General features: G+C 38.5%; 1 protein-coding gene across 3 annotated transcripts in view; it reads left to right on the top strand.

The window, feature by feature from the left end:
* Positions 1 to 18759, top strand: part of palld (palladin, cytoskeletal associated protein) — a 168564-nt gene that overhangs the window by 79583 nt on the left and 70222 nt on the right. For all 3 annotated transcript variants that reach the window (XM_036581437.1, XM_036581438.1, XM_036581439.1), the window contains 7 exons: positions 1277 to 1343; positions 6460 to 6577; positions 6749 to 6817; positions 10245 to 10386; positions 11558 to 11581; positions 15068 to 15187; positions 18133 to 18523. In XM_036581437.1, the coding sequence (XP_036437330.1) occupies positions 1277 to 1343; positions 6460 to 6577; positions 6749 to 6817; positions 10245 to 10386; positions 11558 to 11581; positions 15068 to 15187; positions 18133 to 18523 (931 nt within the window). The remainder of the gene's footprint in view (positions 1 to 1276; positions 1344 to 6459; positions 6578 to 6748; positions 6818 to 10244; positions 10387 to 11557; positions 11582 to 15067; positions 15188 to 18132; positions 18524 to 18759) is intronic.

The raw sequence follows: 18759 nt of genomic DNA, 5'->3' as shown, positions 1-18759 counted from the left end.
ACCACTAATGCTTTCATTTATTCTTACTGTCTCCTCACTCTGTTGTGTTTTGGTCTTTGCGTCTTCATGCTCTGTTTATGTGTAAATGTGTGTAGTTTATGTTATTATGGAATTTAACGAGTCCATGCAGTGTCTGGAGTGCAGTGAGAAGTCAGGAACCAAATCTGCATTCTTCTAACCACAATATTAATACCTTTTAAAAACGAAGATCTTTTTTTATTGTATTTGTGTTTATCTATATATATTCTAATGTTAGAACAAATAAATATATGTTATATAAATGTTATATAGTGCTTTTAGAAGCAAAAGACAGTATGAGTAAATGGAAGTATTAGTGGTATGTATGTAAACAACAGTCAAAATGAAGGACAAACCCTACACTGTCAGATAAAAAGGTGCTGTGCAGGTACATTTTTCATTCAATGTAAATGTTCCCTCAAAGCTACAGCAGTGGTTTTAAGGTCCAATTGTGTACCTTAAATACATTTTTTCCCAGGTTAAAAGTACATATTTGTACCTTTTCATAACCAAATGTTTTAAAACAGAACCATAAAATAAAAGTCCTGGAGGTGAGACGGGGTGTGTGGAGTCAATACACCTTAGGAAATATGATTTCAGTGGATTTTGGTACAGTTATGTTCCCTGACTAAAGGTACTGAGATGGACCCTTGAGGGAACCACCCCAGTGACAAGAGGGGCACTGCCCCAGTGACAGTTTAGTACCTTTACTTCTGAAAGTGCATAGCACAAAAAAATAGTAAATAAACAGAGTATACCTATAATTTAGGTACCTATAGTAGTGTACCTGTGATTAAGAGAGAGAGAAAGAAAGAGAGGTGGGAGAAAAATGTGTAGAGTAGGCAAAGATGATGTAGAAAAGTATTATGATGCTTGAAGACACTTTCATAATACATGAAACATACCCTGATTTTTAGTGTCTCTGAGATTTACACAGTGCATCAGGAAAACAATAGTGCTAAATTAAAAAAAGAATGTGCTTTGGTCCTTCGCACCTAAACACCACTAATACTTCAATTTAATCTTGCTGTCATGTTCTGCTCTCTGTCATGTTTTGCTCTTTGTGCCTTTGTGCTGTGTTTATGTATAAATATATATGTGTAAATATATATAGTTCATGTAATTATATGCTTTTTGTTAAGTGTATGCAATGTCAGTGGATTTGCTACTGTAGTACTTAAATTACTCCTTTAGCATTGGGAAAGTACATATCTCTCTCTCTCTCTCTCTCTCTCTCTCTCTCTCTCTCTCTCTGTAGGAGCCTCCTCTTCAGACTCAGACGGGGAAGGATCAGTGCCCAGATCTAAGTCGGGAGCCATGCCACAGTACGTTTATCATTATAACCCTTTGACATGATGTCTGACTTTTAGTGACACTCTGACCTTTTGGCCTAAAGCAGTGGTCACCTATGCTCCTCCTGGAGATCTATTTTTCTGCAGAGTTTAGTTCCGACCTGCATCAAATATGCTATCCCCTCCTTACCTAACACCAATACATCTGATCCAGCCAATGAAAGACTTCTGAAGAACTGACAAACTCAATTCCAAAAAAACAGAAAGTAGTGATTTGTAAACTGTTTTAGGTATTTAATTAAAACAGCACAAAGAAGAGATATTTAATATTTTAACATAAACCCTTTTTAAAATATATGCTAATTGCAAATTTGATGCCTGCAGCACATTCTGAAAACATTGGGACAGGGGCAATGTAAGACGAGGCTGTTTGTGGAATCATCAAAAATGCCAGTTTTGGAACAATCATCACGCTATCATGATTGGCTAAACAAATAATCCAGCAGCCCCTTTGATTGTAAGTAGTTTAAAGGTATCACCATCTAAAGTCTGTAACATTATTAAAGTCTCACGGAATCTGGAAAAATATCCGTGCATAAAGGGCAAGGCTAAAACCAATATTTAACGTCTGTGATCTTTAATCCCTCAGATGGCGCTGCATTAAAAACCGCCATGCTTCTGTAAGGAATGTAACCACATGGGTTCGGGAAAACGTCAGAAAACCCTTGTCAGTCAAAGTTCGTTGTTGCATCCACAAATGCTAAGATTCTACTATGCAAAGCAGAAGCCTTGTATTGACAACATTCAGAAACGCCGCCGACTTCTCCGGGCTAAAGCTCATCTAATATAGACTGATACAAAGTGAAAACCTGTGGAACAATTACTAAACATTTTTAAAAGGATAGATGGTGCAACACAGTGGTAAACATGCTCATGTAGCAACTTTTTTGGAACATGTTGCAGGCATCAAATTTAGAGTGTAAAGTTTAGAGTGTAAAGTTAAGTGTGAAGTTAATTCATTAAAACATAATTTTTTGTCTTTGTACTGTTTTCAGTTGAATACAGATCAAAAAGGATTTGCATATCATTGCTGTCTGGTTTTATGTACATTTTTCCAACTGCTCCAGTTTTTTGGAATAGGATTTTTAGTTGAACTACACTCTACAGGAATGTAGATCTTCCAGACCAGGCTGACCAGGGTTGGTGACCAGGCTAACTGCCCCTTTCATTATGGCTTTGCTGTACAAGCTTGCAATAAAGTGCCAACAAAGCAGAGAAACACTGAGATACATAATAAATAACGTCAGTTGTTTGCAGAGACACATAGAAAATTAATAGCTTTACCATTTCTCTGCTTAACATATCTCTCTCTACCTGCCTGCCTCTTTCTGCTGACGCTGCACGAGCTCCCTTCCTTCCTCTCCCAAAATCATCCCTCCATCCCTCTTCCTCTCCTCCTACACCCTTCTCTCCTTCCCTTCCTCCTCTCACTAATCAACTGACATCACTGTTGGCTCTGCAGTCCTTTATAAGGTGCAAATTCAGACAGTGTGGCAAACACATTAGTCTAGTTTTCCTGATCTCCTGAGGGGTATTTAGACTGACCTGCTGTGTGTGTGTGTGTGTGTGTGTGTGTGTGTGTATGTGTGTGTGTGTATGTGTGTGTGAATGTGTGCAAAAGTGCAGTGACCACACACAGCAAGTATAGGAGTTAAACATTATTAAACAATGCATAATTTTTTTCCTTAATTTTTGTATGTTCAGTAATCATTTACAGCTGTATTAAAGCAAAAGTTTAGGCAAATAATTAATTTAAACAATTTTCTCACTTACCCTGCGTCAACCATGAATACACACAATTCTGTGTAAACCTCACATGAAAATGATTTTTTTCTTGTGCATGAGAGTGATTATGTATTTAAACTACTCATGATCACGTTTATGTAGAAACCCTTGTGATAGAAAAGTGTAAACTGATTATGAGATGCGCGAACTCTCATTAATTATCAGCTATGTCAGCACAACTAATAGAATGATTTCTAACTATTGTGCTCATACACTGAAAAAATGTTTTCATCAGTTCAACCTAAAAATCTCAAAAACATCTTAATATGGTAACAAGCAGTCATAAATAAATATGTTCATTGAAACAAAGCAAAAATAAAATAATACTTCTGATGAATAAAAGCAATATTTTTCAGCCATTCAAATCTCAAAAATCCACTTTTTGAAATAGAACACATTTAATGTAAACAAGAAAAATAGTAATACTCATAATACTCATAGAACATGTAAAAAAAACATGTTTAAATAATGTTATGTGCAAGCTGTTATTGAATTGTCAAAAAATTGATATTAAATTCAATTACTGTTAAAATATGTTCAAATTGAATTCTTACAAGAAAACAAATATTAAGTGATCATGCTCTTATAGGTTAAATAGAAAGTTTTTACATGTAAGAACAGTTCACCTTTGCATATCGTTGCTGTCCAATGAAAGTGACGTTGTTTACCACATATAGCTGTGGGGTGAATCTTTATGTAAATTCACCTGGTTGTGCACAAGCAGAGCAGTGAAGGATTTATCATTGTTCATTGTGTACAGCTGTGTCCTTGAGGTGTAGTGGAATATTTACTATACATAACTAGTATACAGGAATTGAGTATCTGTATTCAGTCTGTGTCACATTTTGAAAAGGCAGAATTCAAAATGCAGTTATTTTTTGGTGAATAATCCTAGAATACTTTCTCACTAATCTTGAGAAGAAACACCATCAATGCACCATCAAACACGAAGAACACAACAAACAGCTTCTTTTCAAACACTGAATTAGCTGCTAAAGCCTGAGTAGACTGATAAATCAATGTGATGATCCAGTTATTTACATAAGCTCTTCTGAGGTATGGTGTAATTGAACAGTCCCATCAGTAATGGACATGTTCACATGTGATAAGCTTCGCTGTCAGTGTTGTACTGAACTGGTGCTTCATGTTTGGGGGGCGGGTGGATGGTTTGGGGGCGGGTGAAGGGGGGGGTACTCATTTCCAAAGCTGAAAAGAAGGTGCTATAAGACCTGGTTCTGTATTAAACAGTGTGGAATTATACTGATTAAAAATCACTCTGGACATATGTCTACTCATAGGTACACGGCCAAGTTAGCTAAATAGCAAGTCTGGTGAGATAATGAATTATCGTTAACTCACTACGTTCAATATCAAGGGGTTAAACCATGTTGAAAGCTGAATTTTGTTCATACTTTTTTTCATTTCTATAAATTAAAATTGTTGCCTATTCCTGTACATGACTGATACCACATGTTCTCAGTGCTATTGGCTCTAAACAGTACATTGGAACCTATTAAATTGACTTCCAAATTACAGTTCAGCCTGTGGGTAAGATGTGATGTCGTACACCAGTATTCAAAAACTTCTCATCTAAAACCGACACAGTTGACCACACGTGCGCTCATCCGGACAGCCACTCTCACTAGCCACTGTCCAACAATAGCAAATCCTCAGAGCCAAACAGGCTCTTAAACTGGGGCACATGTAACGAGTCATGTAGCCTTCGTGTGGGATGAAAACCGGCTGTTAAGCATTAATAGGCCACGACTGACCTCAAGTATTCGGCCGTCTCTGTCTTCAAAACTTTGTTGACCGCACTAAAGTATGAATTTTGTTGCTTTTGCAATAAGTGAAGCATGACAGCCCTACCCATACAAAGACTATTTTTTGTTCAGCGCAAAGAAGAGAGATGTCTGTGGGGGAAGTTTAAATGATCATAGCTGCAGAAACTGAACTATGCATGCTGTGTTATCATTAGTTATGTTCATTGTGGTGCTGGAATATGCTTTTTAACAGGCCTCAGAATCAGAACAAAAAAATCATTTGGTTCAGTCCAAGCAGAACCAGTATGCGTACGTTTCCATTCTCAGGAAACATTTGGAAGAAAATGGAAAAAAAAAAACAAACAAACAAACAAAAAAAAGATTAATTCCATTACTTTCATATACTATATGTAGGCCTAATATATGATGTTAAACCTCTTTAAATATACCCAGTGTACAGTAGCCTTTTAAAAACTGGCCATTCACTTTAACCAGACACCTGGCATCTTTTTCTTTTTGTTTGTTTTTTTTTTTGTTTTGTTTTTGTGGTGCAGGCCCATTGATCATTGTTGGAGAGGGAGTGGGAGTGCACATTATGTTGCAGTGTATGCTGGGAACTGTAGTGCAGTTCATGGTGAAATAGGCTAATGAATAGAAAATTAAAATAATTTTGCAGGCCAAATAGTATTGTGCCACAGGCCTCACTCGGCCCATGGGCCTTGTGTTTGACACATGGGGACTAGACAATATGAAATGAAATGAGACAAAAAAAATGTGTTGACGTTCGAAAACTGGTAATGGCTATAAACAACTACACACCTGAAATCGCCCTCGTCCACTACTAGGGCTTAGAGAGTCAGAAAATTCTCCAAAACACAGTTAGAGATTTGCATTGGATGATAGAAATTTGAATTCACCAAGTCTCCAAAACCATTTTGGAAACTTTGACTGGAACTGGTTCTGTGGTCAGACGAGACAAAACAATAGCTTTTTGGCAACAAACACTCAAGGTGGACTTGGTATAAAAGGAAGATGGTTTTGCAGAAAAGAACTTTAACATGTAATGGAAGTCAGTGTAAAAAAGATTTTATTCCAAGTCATTTTTTATCAATTCTATTGGTCCATTCATCATGACATTTTGTCCCAATGTAAAGAGCAGCTAGTGATTTCAATTCAGTTATTCATTTTGATATTTTTCAATGATTAAAAATGAAAATATCAAAATGGAAATAGAAGGTTTTGTTCCAACAGTGACAGTGACACATGCAATCATCAGAGTACATCAGGAAGTTAGGAACTAAACCTGTTTTCTTCTAAGATTACTTGTTTAAAAACAAACTTAGCTTCTGCTGTATTTATATATTTATATTTATATTCATTCTAATGTTATATAGTATTTTATTGCTAAAAATACACTTTTAGATGAGATAAATAGCTTTTAACAATGTTCATGGATGCCTCAGACTTTTTCACAGTTCTATATATTGACCATAGTCATAGTTTGTGCAGAGTGTTTGAGTGCTGTTGGGATATTTCCTCAGGGTTCAGAAGAAAACAGCCTCAGTGTCCCTGACCATTCGCTCTTCATCACCCAAAAGCCCAGAGAAACCGGCCCACCGCTCCACACTGCTCCAGCCCCTGTCTGCTCCTCCACAGAGAGTAAGATACATAAACACACACATGCACAGTTAAAGCACAGAGGTCTGGAAGGCTCATCAAGAATAACCACAGCAGATGTCGGGACGTACATAGAGAAGCCTGACACACTTTTTGGCAAGGCTGACTTTTGTATTACAACCATTGAAGAGACACTCTCTCTCTTTCTGATAGGTTCAGAGTCCAGTGTCCTCACAATATGCCGGTGATGGACTTCTAACAGCACCCCCTACCTTCACCAAGGTAATTCACACACACACACACACACACACAAACACACACACACACACACACACACACAGACACACACACACACACACACATACACTGACACTGGTTTTGCCCAGTGTCAGGATGTGGGGTCAAACAGTACATATGACTCATATGTATTATGCTTTGTGTATCCATGTCCTAAGCCTAATGTTAACTTCAGTAGCCAAAAGTTGTATAGGTTGTTATGGTGCAGTGGTTAACACCTCTGCCTTCTATGCTCTAAACTGGGGTTCAGTCCCCCGCTTGGGTAAGCACCCTATACTATACCAATAAGAGTCCTTGGGCAGAACTCCTAACACTACCGTTGCCTGCCTATGTAAAATGATCCAATTGAAAGTTGCTCTGGATAAGAACGTCTGCCAAATGCCCTAAATGTAATTGTATAGTCCTGTGCTAAAATCAGTGACCACTCTTCATTTATTTAATATCCAGTCAAAATGGCCATTAGGTACAAGTTATTGTTTCAGGAGGTGTTTCTGAGAATATTACATGTAAGGTAATCCACTCGCATAAGGAAGCAGAAGGTCAAAGGAAAATAAGTGTAAAACAGGAGTTTCCAAAACTGGAGTTTAAAAAACGATTAAAAGATGCAGAGAAAATGAGACTCAGCAACTGTACAAGACCTGATAGACCATCAAAACTGTCCTTATCAGATAAACAGTACTTATAACTTTCATGTTTGAGAGATGGGATAAAATCAAGCTCAAAAAATGTGGAAAAAGACAAAAACGTTGAACATTTGCAAATCAAACAATGAAGATGCTGGTGTTTTTTTTTGAACTGGGATTTCTTCGATTGTGAGAAGCAGAAAATGCAACCAACTTCTAAGACTGAACTTTTGTGGTGTTAAAAAATATCCCTGAAGTCACCTGAAAACAATGGAAACTGTAATAAAGGCAAAGACTAATAAAAACAAAGACTTTACACACTAAATACTGAAAAAGGTGATATGATATGTAGTTTTCGAGATTTCTAAGTTATTTTCTGTTAAATATATATTTTGTTTGTTTTTTCTGATACTATGGTTTGTACTTAAGGGCTATGTAAATTAAATAAATGAAGAGTGGTCTCTGACTTTTGCACAGAACTGCAGCTTTTGTAAATAAAAAATTAGTGCTGATATTGTAGGTTAGGCATTTGTTTCTCTAGTTTTCTTACAAAGTCAAGATTTTGTCTTGGAAAAATATAAAAACAAACATACACACTCTTTCTCTTTCTCTTTCTCTCTCTCTCTCTCTCTCGGACATCTTAAAACACTGGCAGATTAAGCAGGGTGTGATTACTTGATCTCTACTCTCTCCTGCCAGAAATACACTGTGTGGGTGTATGACTGGTCAGATGATGCCGTGTTCTTAGCAGACCTCCAGATGACCAGCACTAAACTCGGCCTCCTCTCGCTCAGCCACTAAATCTTTTTTTCCCTTTGTTGAAGTGAAAAAAGATTCAGAAAAGACATTTGATTTTCTTCACCTCTGTCCTTCTTCTCTGTCCCTCTGTCCCTCCATCTGTCCCATGCTGGGATTTTAATTGGCCAAATGAGAGCAAGTGGCCCAGTGATGTCATCCACAAACACACGTGCAAATAACTAGAAGTGCAGAGAGAGAGAGATGCACTTAGAGACTCGTATGTCCCAATGAGAGTGAGTCAAGTTTAAGTATGTCAACATGGCCATTTTGGGGCCCGTGTGCTTCTCATTCAGAATCTGGTCAAAATTAATTTAGTAACTTTTATTATATTATTACAATAAACAGCTAATAAGTTAAATAAAATAATTATAGAACCCAGAACTTTAGATTTGTCAAGTTAAAGTAACACATACAGTGTTTTTAAGAAGCTTGTGGCTGCAGCTTTTACATTAGCTACAAAACAGTCACTTGGTAAGCCTAGTCTATAGAAGCTTTAACTGATAGTGGATAATAATAAGTAAAATAAACATGGCAAGTGATATTAAAGGGCCTATATTGTGGAAAAACAAAATTTCCTTGCTATTCTGAATTCTAGTTTGATAAATTCTGTTAAAAGATTCAAGACGTACCATTCAATCCCCTGTCATTACAGTCTATATATGAAAAACTAATCTGCAAAGGCAGCTCATTTTGAATGACCAACACATTTACATAAACCTGCCTATTCAGCCTGTAGCAGACCCAGCCCATTCACGCCGCTGACATTATAAGAAATGTGTCAGCCCAAAGTGCTGAATGTGGCACAATACAAGGTAGCCAATCAGAACAGAGCTCATTTAAATACACACTAACTTTTAAAGACACACTAACAAAAACAGCCTGTTTAATTCTAAAGCAAAAAGAGTGGGTTTACATGGTCATGTAAAACTGAATTATGGCTGGTTTTGGTATATAAAACCACACAAACATCCTAAGTAGATTTCCGGGAGAAAAAAAAAAAAATCCAAGAGAAAAGTAGGATATGGGCCCTTTAAGCCAGGCATAATGGAACTGCTGAATGTTGCACACTGACTTTTTTAACTGTTTCAGATTAGGATGTGATGTGGGCTTATAAACTTTAGCAATGTAGATCAATAATAATGCTATGTTCAACAGTTATGTCTAAATTTGAAGGGCAAAGATTCAAACAAGTCATTCAGAGTGGTTGTGAAATGCTCTGTTCTAGAGAAGCTTGCCAAATCAGAATAGTCACAGTGGTGGTGACAGGAACCAGACGTCTGAAGCCTTACATTACACCTCTAAAAGCTGCGTCACATAATGTTATTGCACAAAAAAGCTCACAAGACACATGTGGGTTTACTGGTCATTTTGGATAGTAAATAAACTGACTATATTTGTGTTGCAGACGTTGTAACCTCTAGTTACTATCACTACCACGGTAAAGAAATCTGATAAGTTTCTCTACGATGAACCATTTTACAGCAAACCATTCTGAGTAATGTTTGCTTCTCAACGATTAAATTATGGAGCTTAATGGACTTTCCCTTTAAAGACAATAACAATTAATGATTAAAAAACCCTTTATACATCAGAGAAGGACGAGGTTGAGGTTGGGCCCATTATAAAACTATCAAATGGATCACTGCCACAGAGGCTACAGTTACATGGAAGTATGAATGAGAGTGATTCAGTGATGAGCGATGAGATGAGCTCTCTCATTAAGACGGCTGGTGCCGTGTCGGAAATGTAACGTAACATAGGCTGATACTCCTTTCCCTGTGTGGGTGTGTGTGTGTGTGAGAAAGAGAGAGAGAGAGAGAGGTGCTGAAAACAAATGCAAAGACTGTGGCCTCACATTCTGTCATCACTGCTTTCCTTTCCAGCCTTGTTTTGTTCACATGTCTGTCCTCCGCTGTGTCTTTCTTCGTCATCTTTCCCTGTTTTCCTGCCCTATTGACCTCGCAACCCCTCCTCTCTCTCTCTCTCTGTAGTTGTTGCAGGATGCGCAGGCGTCTGAGGGTCAGGTGGTGGTTCTGGAGTGCAGGGTGAGAGGTAGCCCCCCGGTGCGAGTCCAGTGGTTCCGGCAGGGTCAGGAAATCCAGGACTCCCCCGACTTTCGCATCCTGCAGAAAAGTACATTAATAAGACCTTCTACTGCATTACACTGTGATATTCATTGTCCCTGTTAAAGTGTGGCAAGTGTGTAATGATTTAGGCAGACACTTTGCACAGTGCTAATTGGTGGGGCATAAGCTTCAGTTACTTGTTAGCAACATTAGCCTTGGGTAAAAATGTGATTTTTTTGCCAAACTATTGCTTTACAGTTGAAATGGATACAAATGTTTCTCTGTATAATTACTAAACTGGTAAATGATCTATGGTGATTTGGTATTGGCTGATGGATCTGGTAGATCCACAGTCCTTTGTTTAAAAAAAAAAATCTTTCCAGTATTTTTCCTCAGTTTCCAGTTTAGACATTCTCTCTCCACCCTCTACTTAGATGTTCCCCAGGGAGGGAAGGCTAGCATGCGTTTCCGCTGAGTCACATGAAGCCAGCCATCACATTTTACCAAATCGGCACTAAGGCGACATCAGTGGACAGTTCAGCACGCTCGGAGAAGAATGCTAACTGCCAATTCTGTTATGGCAGCTAACAGACACCATTATTAGCTAGCATCAGACTGAGTGATGAGCAGGAGGGCCATCTTGGACCATGGATGGCTGTGGCATCGGCAGGGATCAAATCATAAAGGCCATTACAGCCTTTATTAAAAAATGCATTGTAATCTTACATTTGCTCTAATTCATCGCCACAGTGTCTGCATGTGATAACATGTCTACATGTGGATGATCCCATCTGTGATTGGCTCACACCACACACACACACACACACACCTGTGGCTTTATTCTGGACTCTCACTGGTTCCATTATTGTCCTTGGATTTCCGTGTTTGACCCTCTCTGTGTTCTCTCGGTTTGTGTGAACATGCCTGCCCGTGGGTGTGACCTCTGGCGGTATTGATGACGAGTACCGTAAACCAAAAGGCTTTTTGTGTTCCCAAACAAGTCCATTCAGCTACAGAGAAGATTAATGAGCTGCCAGTCTGCTTCACTGCTAAACTTTCAAAGACTTTGTAGGCTATAACATGGTCCATAATGGCCAATGTGGAGCCAGCTAGAAAAAATGCTATTGGCAAATAATGGAGATGTGTTCAAGTATAATAAACAGACAAGGCCTCAAGGTATCGCCACTCATTCTCTCTCTCTCTCTCTCTCTCTCTCTCTCTCTCTCTCTCTTTCTCAGAGCCGAGGTCTGCAGCAGAACCTGGTGAGTGCCCTTCCTGCCCTGACATGCTAAAACACTCGACATCACACACACATGCTACACACATTTATCAACTCATTCACTGACGCACTTTCAGTACGGCTGTTAACACACCTGCTATCTGCAACGCAACATGTGTACTATACCTGTGTATGATGTAATACAGACAACAGTGCTGTCATCACAAAGGATCTAGTTTATGACTCAGAGTTCAAACGCAAGGTTAGGGGAGTAGTGGTTCGAAAGGTTACTAAGAACTGGAAAAAGCATTTTTTTTCCAATGTTCGGAATTTCTTCAAATAGTTTAGGTGTTTTTGTAAAATGTCTAAGGATGTGATGCAGTGCTAAAAATTGCCTCCCACAGACTTTCATGGGGTTTAAGACAAAAAAATTGATTTTAGTGACTCCTTTATAGAGTTAATGCAGAGAAACTAGTATTCACTAACAGTTGTGCTGTTATTTCCATCTCTTGGAAAGACTTGATATAGAGCAGATCTTGTTTTTCACCTGGGACTATTTTACTGCTCTTCACGCATCCAAATGTTATTGCGATGTGTTTCTCTCAGGCGTTTGAACACAGGTAACTGTAGTTAGTATGGCTAGATTACTAGCTAACAAGCTAATAAGTGAATAAATATTTTTAAGAAGTATATAACAGTGCTCATTTTTAATTCACACATTAATTCTTATGGTTGAATAAGATCATTTTGAACCCAAAACATTTTGCCTGGTAATTCTTATCAGATTATCTATGACACTGTTGGCTTTCTGTATGTAAAATGTTGTGACTCTGTATTGAGCTGCTAGTGAGCAATGAGGAGTGAGAGCGGAGGGGTGAGAAGCCCCTGCTGTGAAAACAACTCATGCCTGTCCTCAAAGATGGCCATGCTGAGATAAAACAAACAGCTGCTGTCATATCAAAAAATCATGTTATAGAACAAAAAATTGATGCATAATTTAACCGCAGGCCTTCCAAACAGGCAGAAATAGCATTTTACAGCTTCAGTGAAAATATATTTGACATGTATGTAATATGACAGTAATGAGGTAGTAGCCCTTTAAGGAGCACACGTTGTAAGAAAAAAGTAAAAAAAAAGAAGTAGAAAGACTCTGGAAAAATGTGTTTTTGAGGAAATATGTTGGACTAATTTGTTCAACACTGAATATAAACCCTACGTCATCACTGTTTTGATTCCATAGTCGGGGATCCCTCAGCACAGTAACAAACGAAAAATTCTAGGCTGTCACATTGTGTGTGGAGACATCTTCTGAGTCACACACCATTCAACCTGGGCATGTGTGAGTGTGTCTGTCTGTGTGTGTCGCTTGCTGACTGCCGTGTCTAAAAGCCCTCCTCCTGTCACAGGCATTAGCTTGTTCTTAGGTTGTGAATCATTTGTTTCTGTCATTCACCCATCTGGCTCTGTCACACCCATCTGTAGGTGCCTTTCATTCTTAATAAATCCACTGAAGTGTCTGCCTCTCACTGTTACCTGCTGTCAAAGCACATCCGGCTCCAGTTATCGCTTCTGTAGTCTCAGCCTCAGACACTCCGCCCACAAAGGTGCGTAGCCCGTCCAGGCCCGACGGCAGGATCAAGCAGACAGGGGGGCAAAAGCAGTTACTGAAGGGGCACAACTATCTCCACTCAGTGAACAGCTGCCAAGATTAACAAGCTAACCTGCTTATAATGAGCGCAACCTTATTCCACTTAGCTCTATATTTGCCTTATATGGAAGGTAGCCTACACCAAACACACATGAAAAAGAATTAGATAACATGATGAATTATTACGTGCGACTAATGTTTGATTAGTGTAAACGGCACCGTCAGCTAGAAAATCCATGCAGTTCCTGTGAATCTTCTGGGAGGGCATTGCTCCTTCATGCCACCCCTTTTTGCCAGGTCTGGAATGGTCTAATTTTGTACGTTAAGATGGCCACAACTGTTGGAATTTTGTGAGTTGCACTCTGATTGGCTGTCTGCACTACCCTGTATACACACTTTAGTGCACTAGTTTTTATCAGTCCAACAAAAAAACTTTTCATCTTTATCAGGCTAAATTCTAGCTAGTCACTAGTCACAAAAAACTCTGCTCTACACTGAGCCTTTTGGAGCAAAATGTGGGCATTGAATTGAATTCACAGTAGTGTCTGCGCAGGACACTTTTTTCAGTCCCGCTCCCACAGGCAATCGGAATCATTTGTCCTGCTCCCGCCCGCAACTGAAATGTTTTGGCCTGTTTCTGCCTGCACAGGTCCATCAGCGCGAACTGACATGCAAAGTTTGACATAGTCTACTCACAAATACATTATCCTAACCAAATCCCACCAAATGCCAATTTTTTAAACACAAAGCAGGAATTAAACCACAGAGTTGCTATTTTTGGTGTTTCGCTGGGCCGCTGTGGTCGTCGGACTGAAGGCTCTGTCGTCTCTGTAAGCTACAAGAATTTGCATGTTGCTTTGCAGCTCTTTAGAATGACTTCTTTCATTTTAACTGTTCTACTGTTACCATTTTATATTGTTTATATATATGATTTAGTGATCTTTCTACTTTATTTAGGCTATTCAGTAATTTGCGGGATTCCTCTTCATGCGTGTTTCAGCCCGCTCCCCCCTGAAGGGGTCTGGTTTCCCACCTACAACACTGACAAATAGTCCTGCACCGCAAGATATGAGATATTAGACCTCTAATTCACAGTATTCTGTCTTTAAAAGTAATCAAGAGTTTCATTTAACCTGTTAGCTGTCACCCTGTTTTTACCTGAAATGGCATACTCAAAGTTAAAGGGGTGCTGTTGTCACATACTTTGGGCTACATTCATGATCTTGGTCTCATTTGAAAAGTAATACTCTCATGGTTTTTTGCCAACCAATAATGGTATGAATTACTGACACAGAGTAACAGAGGCTAGAACGCCTGATTCATTACAGGAGAAGGAAAAAAATGTTGAAATAACTTTCATTGTATATGAATGTAACAAGATTTTAATCAAATTCATTTTGGAGCATTTCTATTGATCATTTTGTCATGAAATATTGACACAGTGTAAGGGCCATCTAGCATTTCAAATTATGTAAAAAAAAGACAAACATTTTGATATAAGGTTTTGTTCCAACAGCTATTCATTTATAATTAATTTTTGAATGCAATTACAGTGTTAATCATAGCATTGCTAAATTATTAGGATGGACCATAAAACTTACTTTAGGATCTATTTACTTTATCAGCCATTCAAATTTATAAGTTTGGAACAAAAAATAAAAATACATCATATTTACTTCTTATACATGATAAGCAAAGAGAATGTCAGGAGAAAAGCAGCCGATGGTGTAGGCCAGCTGTACTTTGTTTAATTACGTACGCCTGTAACATGAAATTAACTCATTAAATCAATCAAACAGTTAAGTATGGATCAGCGCTCATGCTAGCTGCAGTAAATGATAAAAGTTGTCAGATTTATGACCTTTCTGATTGTCCCTCCAGAGGAGATCTGCACACTGGTCATAGCAGAAGCTTTCCCTGAAGATGGAGGCCTGTTCTGCTGCACTGCTACAAACCAGTACGGCTCTGTCAACTGTACCGCTCAGCTCACCGTCACACCAGGTGCGTTCAAATGCACAAATACATGAAGTATCACCAATATATCACCACAGTACAACCACATGCAGCACTAAATGGAACGCAATCATATTTCTAACAGAAATATTGTGAGTGTTGTCACAATACCACTTTTTTCTGATACTGATATTGATATTGAAATCTTTAGTATTGTCTGATATCGATTTGATATTCCTTTCTTAAAAAAATTAGTGTTAGTAGTAGTTAGTAGTGAGTAGTTTGAGCATCATGATTAAACTACTCAAACACTCTACTACCCCACAGAAGGGAATATACGACTGACATCATCACATCACACTGTGTGTGCTATAGTTTTTGATCCAATTCATTCTACTTTTCCCTCTAATAACCTATCCAGAGTTTTCTGCTTATATCGGCCCAATACTGATACTTGGTTTTCAATTGGTGCCATCTCTAAATATGATATATGACGTATTAAACTGTAACACTTGGTTCAAATCAAAGGCAGTGTTTCTTTTTCTTTAAGCATCGAAACATGAGGTCATGATTATCAAGAGGCGAATATTTACACAAACCATATTACTCAAGCCTAATAAAGTAGGTGCGATGTTAAAGATTCAGCTGCTAGTTGTTGAACTGTTATGACTTGCTTATGCAGTATGATGATTAATGTCCCTGATGCAACTGTCGAATAGGCATCACGTCATTTGTTTATAGCGAAAGAACTAAAACTATTGTCTTTCTTAAGAAAGGAGACAACTACCTCATAATGTACTTCTCTTCCGTCAGGTGTGATGAAATATGGTATTTTATGAAAATGAGAGTGTTGCTTAAGATCATATCCACCTTGTCTTTAGTCTCTTTAGTCATGCCTTAGTCTGTGTGTACATTGGAGTTTGGGTGTGGATTCTTAAAAGGAAAGGTTGTAAAATGGAATCTTTGGTGTAATTCCATGGAAGAACTAAACTAAAGGAAGTTTCCTAAACAGTCTTTTCATGGTTCTCTGAATTTTTTTTTTGTGAATTAAAGTTTAAAGAGCCTCCTCATAATGTAAAGGTTCTATAACAACTTAAGGTTCTTCCTAGAACCACAAAACCAGGACCCTTTTATTTTTAAGTATGTTTTCTGTGAGTGATTTTTAAATCAAAAATGAGTACTGGAAGCAGAATCTAGATCAGCAGTCTAATGCAGGAGAAAGAAACAGCGTTTGTTTCTGCTGATGAATCAGTCCACTACCAGTGCAATCACGGCGGAGCTCCAACCCAAATAAACAGGGATTACATGCATTCATACAGGCTTAGATAGACTCCAAACAAACAGGTTCTGCATATGCTCCCTCGGGGTCAGAACCTCACCAGCAACCCAGCAAAGCAGACTGAAGAAGTCTCTATAGCTTACTGGAACAGACAAGGGATAAACTAGACTGGAATAAGTCTAATTAGACACTTTTGGGTAAACCTTTTATTATTGCCATAAGTGTAGTAAGGGCTGTTTGTGAGTTGGCTTTACATCATGACTTTGGATTTTGTTCAGTAAATGCTGATCCATTAAGTATCCTGGCATTTTTTGTTCCTTTTAGACCATGTTTGGTTTACATTTTCAGTGAGAGGCAGGTCTGGACGGCAGACAGGCCAGTCTAACACCCACACTCTCTGATTATGCAGCTATGCTGTTGTAACCCATGCAGAATGTTGTTTGCTGTTATCATGATGAAAAAAGCAAGGACATCCTATAAAAAACCATTGTGTAGAAGGCAGCATATCACTGTTGTCTGAAGAAAACCTCATATTTCCAATTTTGTAATTTTTCAGTTTTTGACATAATTTGAAAATGCCTGCCTTGTCCTTTACATTGTGTGTAAATTCCATGATGAATTTGAAAGAAAATACCCAAAACGACTTGAAAAAAAGTCTGGAAAAAAGTATGTTTTTTCCTCCTCCTGTGAAGTTATCATTTTGGAGACATGAGTTTTTTTTCCAACAACAGTGATATGTTGCTCCAAAATGTATATATATCAGATAGCAATAATGGGGCCTTAACAGATATGCATGTTACCAATGTAACGGGCACTAATATACCCCCATACATGACAGACTTTGGCTTTTGAACTTGTAACAAACACTGGTAACAATCTGCATGGTCCTGTTCTTCTTAAGCTGGGAAGACGTTCATTATTTCCATAAACTATCTGAAAGGCCCAGAAAAGGCGGCAGCGTTTCTGGACATTGTTGACATGTGGCTTCCACTGTGCATAGTACAGTCTTAACTTGCATTTAGTGGATGCAGTGATGCATGGTGTTTCTTGATATTTGAATATTTCACAAACAAGAAAAAAAATTATTTAATTTTTAAGCCCAGCTGGCAGCCCTACTGTACAATCAATAATAATTTTAATCAAATTTAAAACAGAAAGAAGTATCTAGTCTACTTATGAATGCAAATGTGGTATCAATGTAAAGTTTAGAATCCACACTTTCAACAGAATTTCCCTTGTTTCAGTGAGCTACATGTGAGGAGACATTGAATAGTTTCCTTTTTTACTGATACATGTTATTGGGAGTAGGCTTTTCATATACAAGAAATATCAGTGCTATATTGCGAGAAACAAAATGTTAAGATTATTAGAGAAATATAAATGTTTCCATTAACGTCAGATGTTATTCTTTTCAAAAATTCTTCACTTCTGAAATTGTTACAAATAGTTATACAGCATTTTGGAACTCTTCAATTAATAAAAATGTACACCATGCTTTTGTTATTGTCACCGAAGGGTTAACGTTTGAACACTTTAGGTGTGGGAAAAGTAGGAAACCAGTTTATAAGTATGTAACACCTTATTTGAACCATCATTTCCTGATCACTTCCATTAGTGTTCATAGGAATTAGACCCGGCAGGATTGGATGCCAAGTCAATTTAAAGAACAAAGAAAGGAAATTCTAACTACTGCTTTTGTATTTTCCCCACTTAGTGGCCGAGGAGTCGTCTAGCAACGGCGTATCCGGAGACGACAGTGTGTTTGAGGACAACCAGTCATTTCCACCCCCTCCTCCACCCACCGAGATCAGCCTGCTTGAACTCCCACCCAAGACCCCACCCAGCGCTGAGGCCTTCCAGATCAACGAGCTGGACATCTGGCCCAGTGTCACAGCGACGCCTGTTCAGGTGGCCACAGGTACCGAGCACCAGCCCAATGGAACTCTTCCCAGCAGCCATGCCCCAACCAGGTTGACCAAGGAAAGCCCCCTATCACCAATGAATGTGAAAGAAGCAGCACCCCCAGCAGGAGAAACAGCTCCACCTACATCTCCATCTACAGCCAAAGATGGCCCTCCGATTCCCACCAAGCCCAAACCCAAACTGTAAGTAAAACACCTTTTCTCCTGCACTCCAGTACTCTCACACTGCTCTGACTCATGAATGACTTTTCCCAAAAGCAGCAGTGAAAACATGGTGAAATCACTCCTGAGAGGCTTTTCCAAAACCATGGCAGTCAATCAAGTTCATATTAAATTGTCAGCTTCACAAGGCATGAAGTCATTGTTCATCTCAGTTTGTAGCAGCTTGAGAAGGAAGTTAGACAGATCTTAATGCAGAT

The sequence above is a fragment of the Colossoma macropomum genome, unplaced genomic scaffold (assembly GCF_904425465.1).
Source record: "Colossoma macropomum unplaced genomic scaffold, Colossoma_macropomum, whole genome shotgun sequence".
In the NCBI taxonomy this organism is placed as follows: Eukaryota; Metazoa; Chordata; class Actinopteri; order Characiformes; family Serrasalmidae; genus Colossoma; species Colossoma macropomum.
Note: the sequence above shows the minus strand (reverse complement) of the source record. Positions and strands in the feature narration are given on the sequence as shown.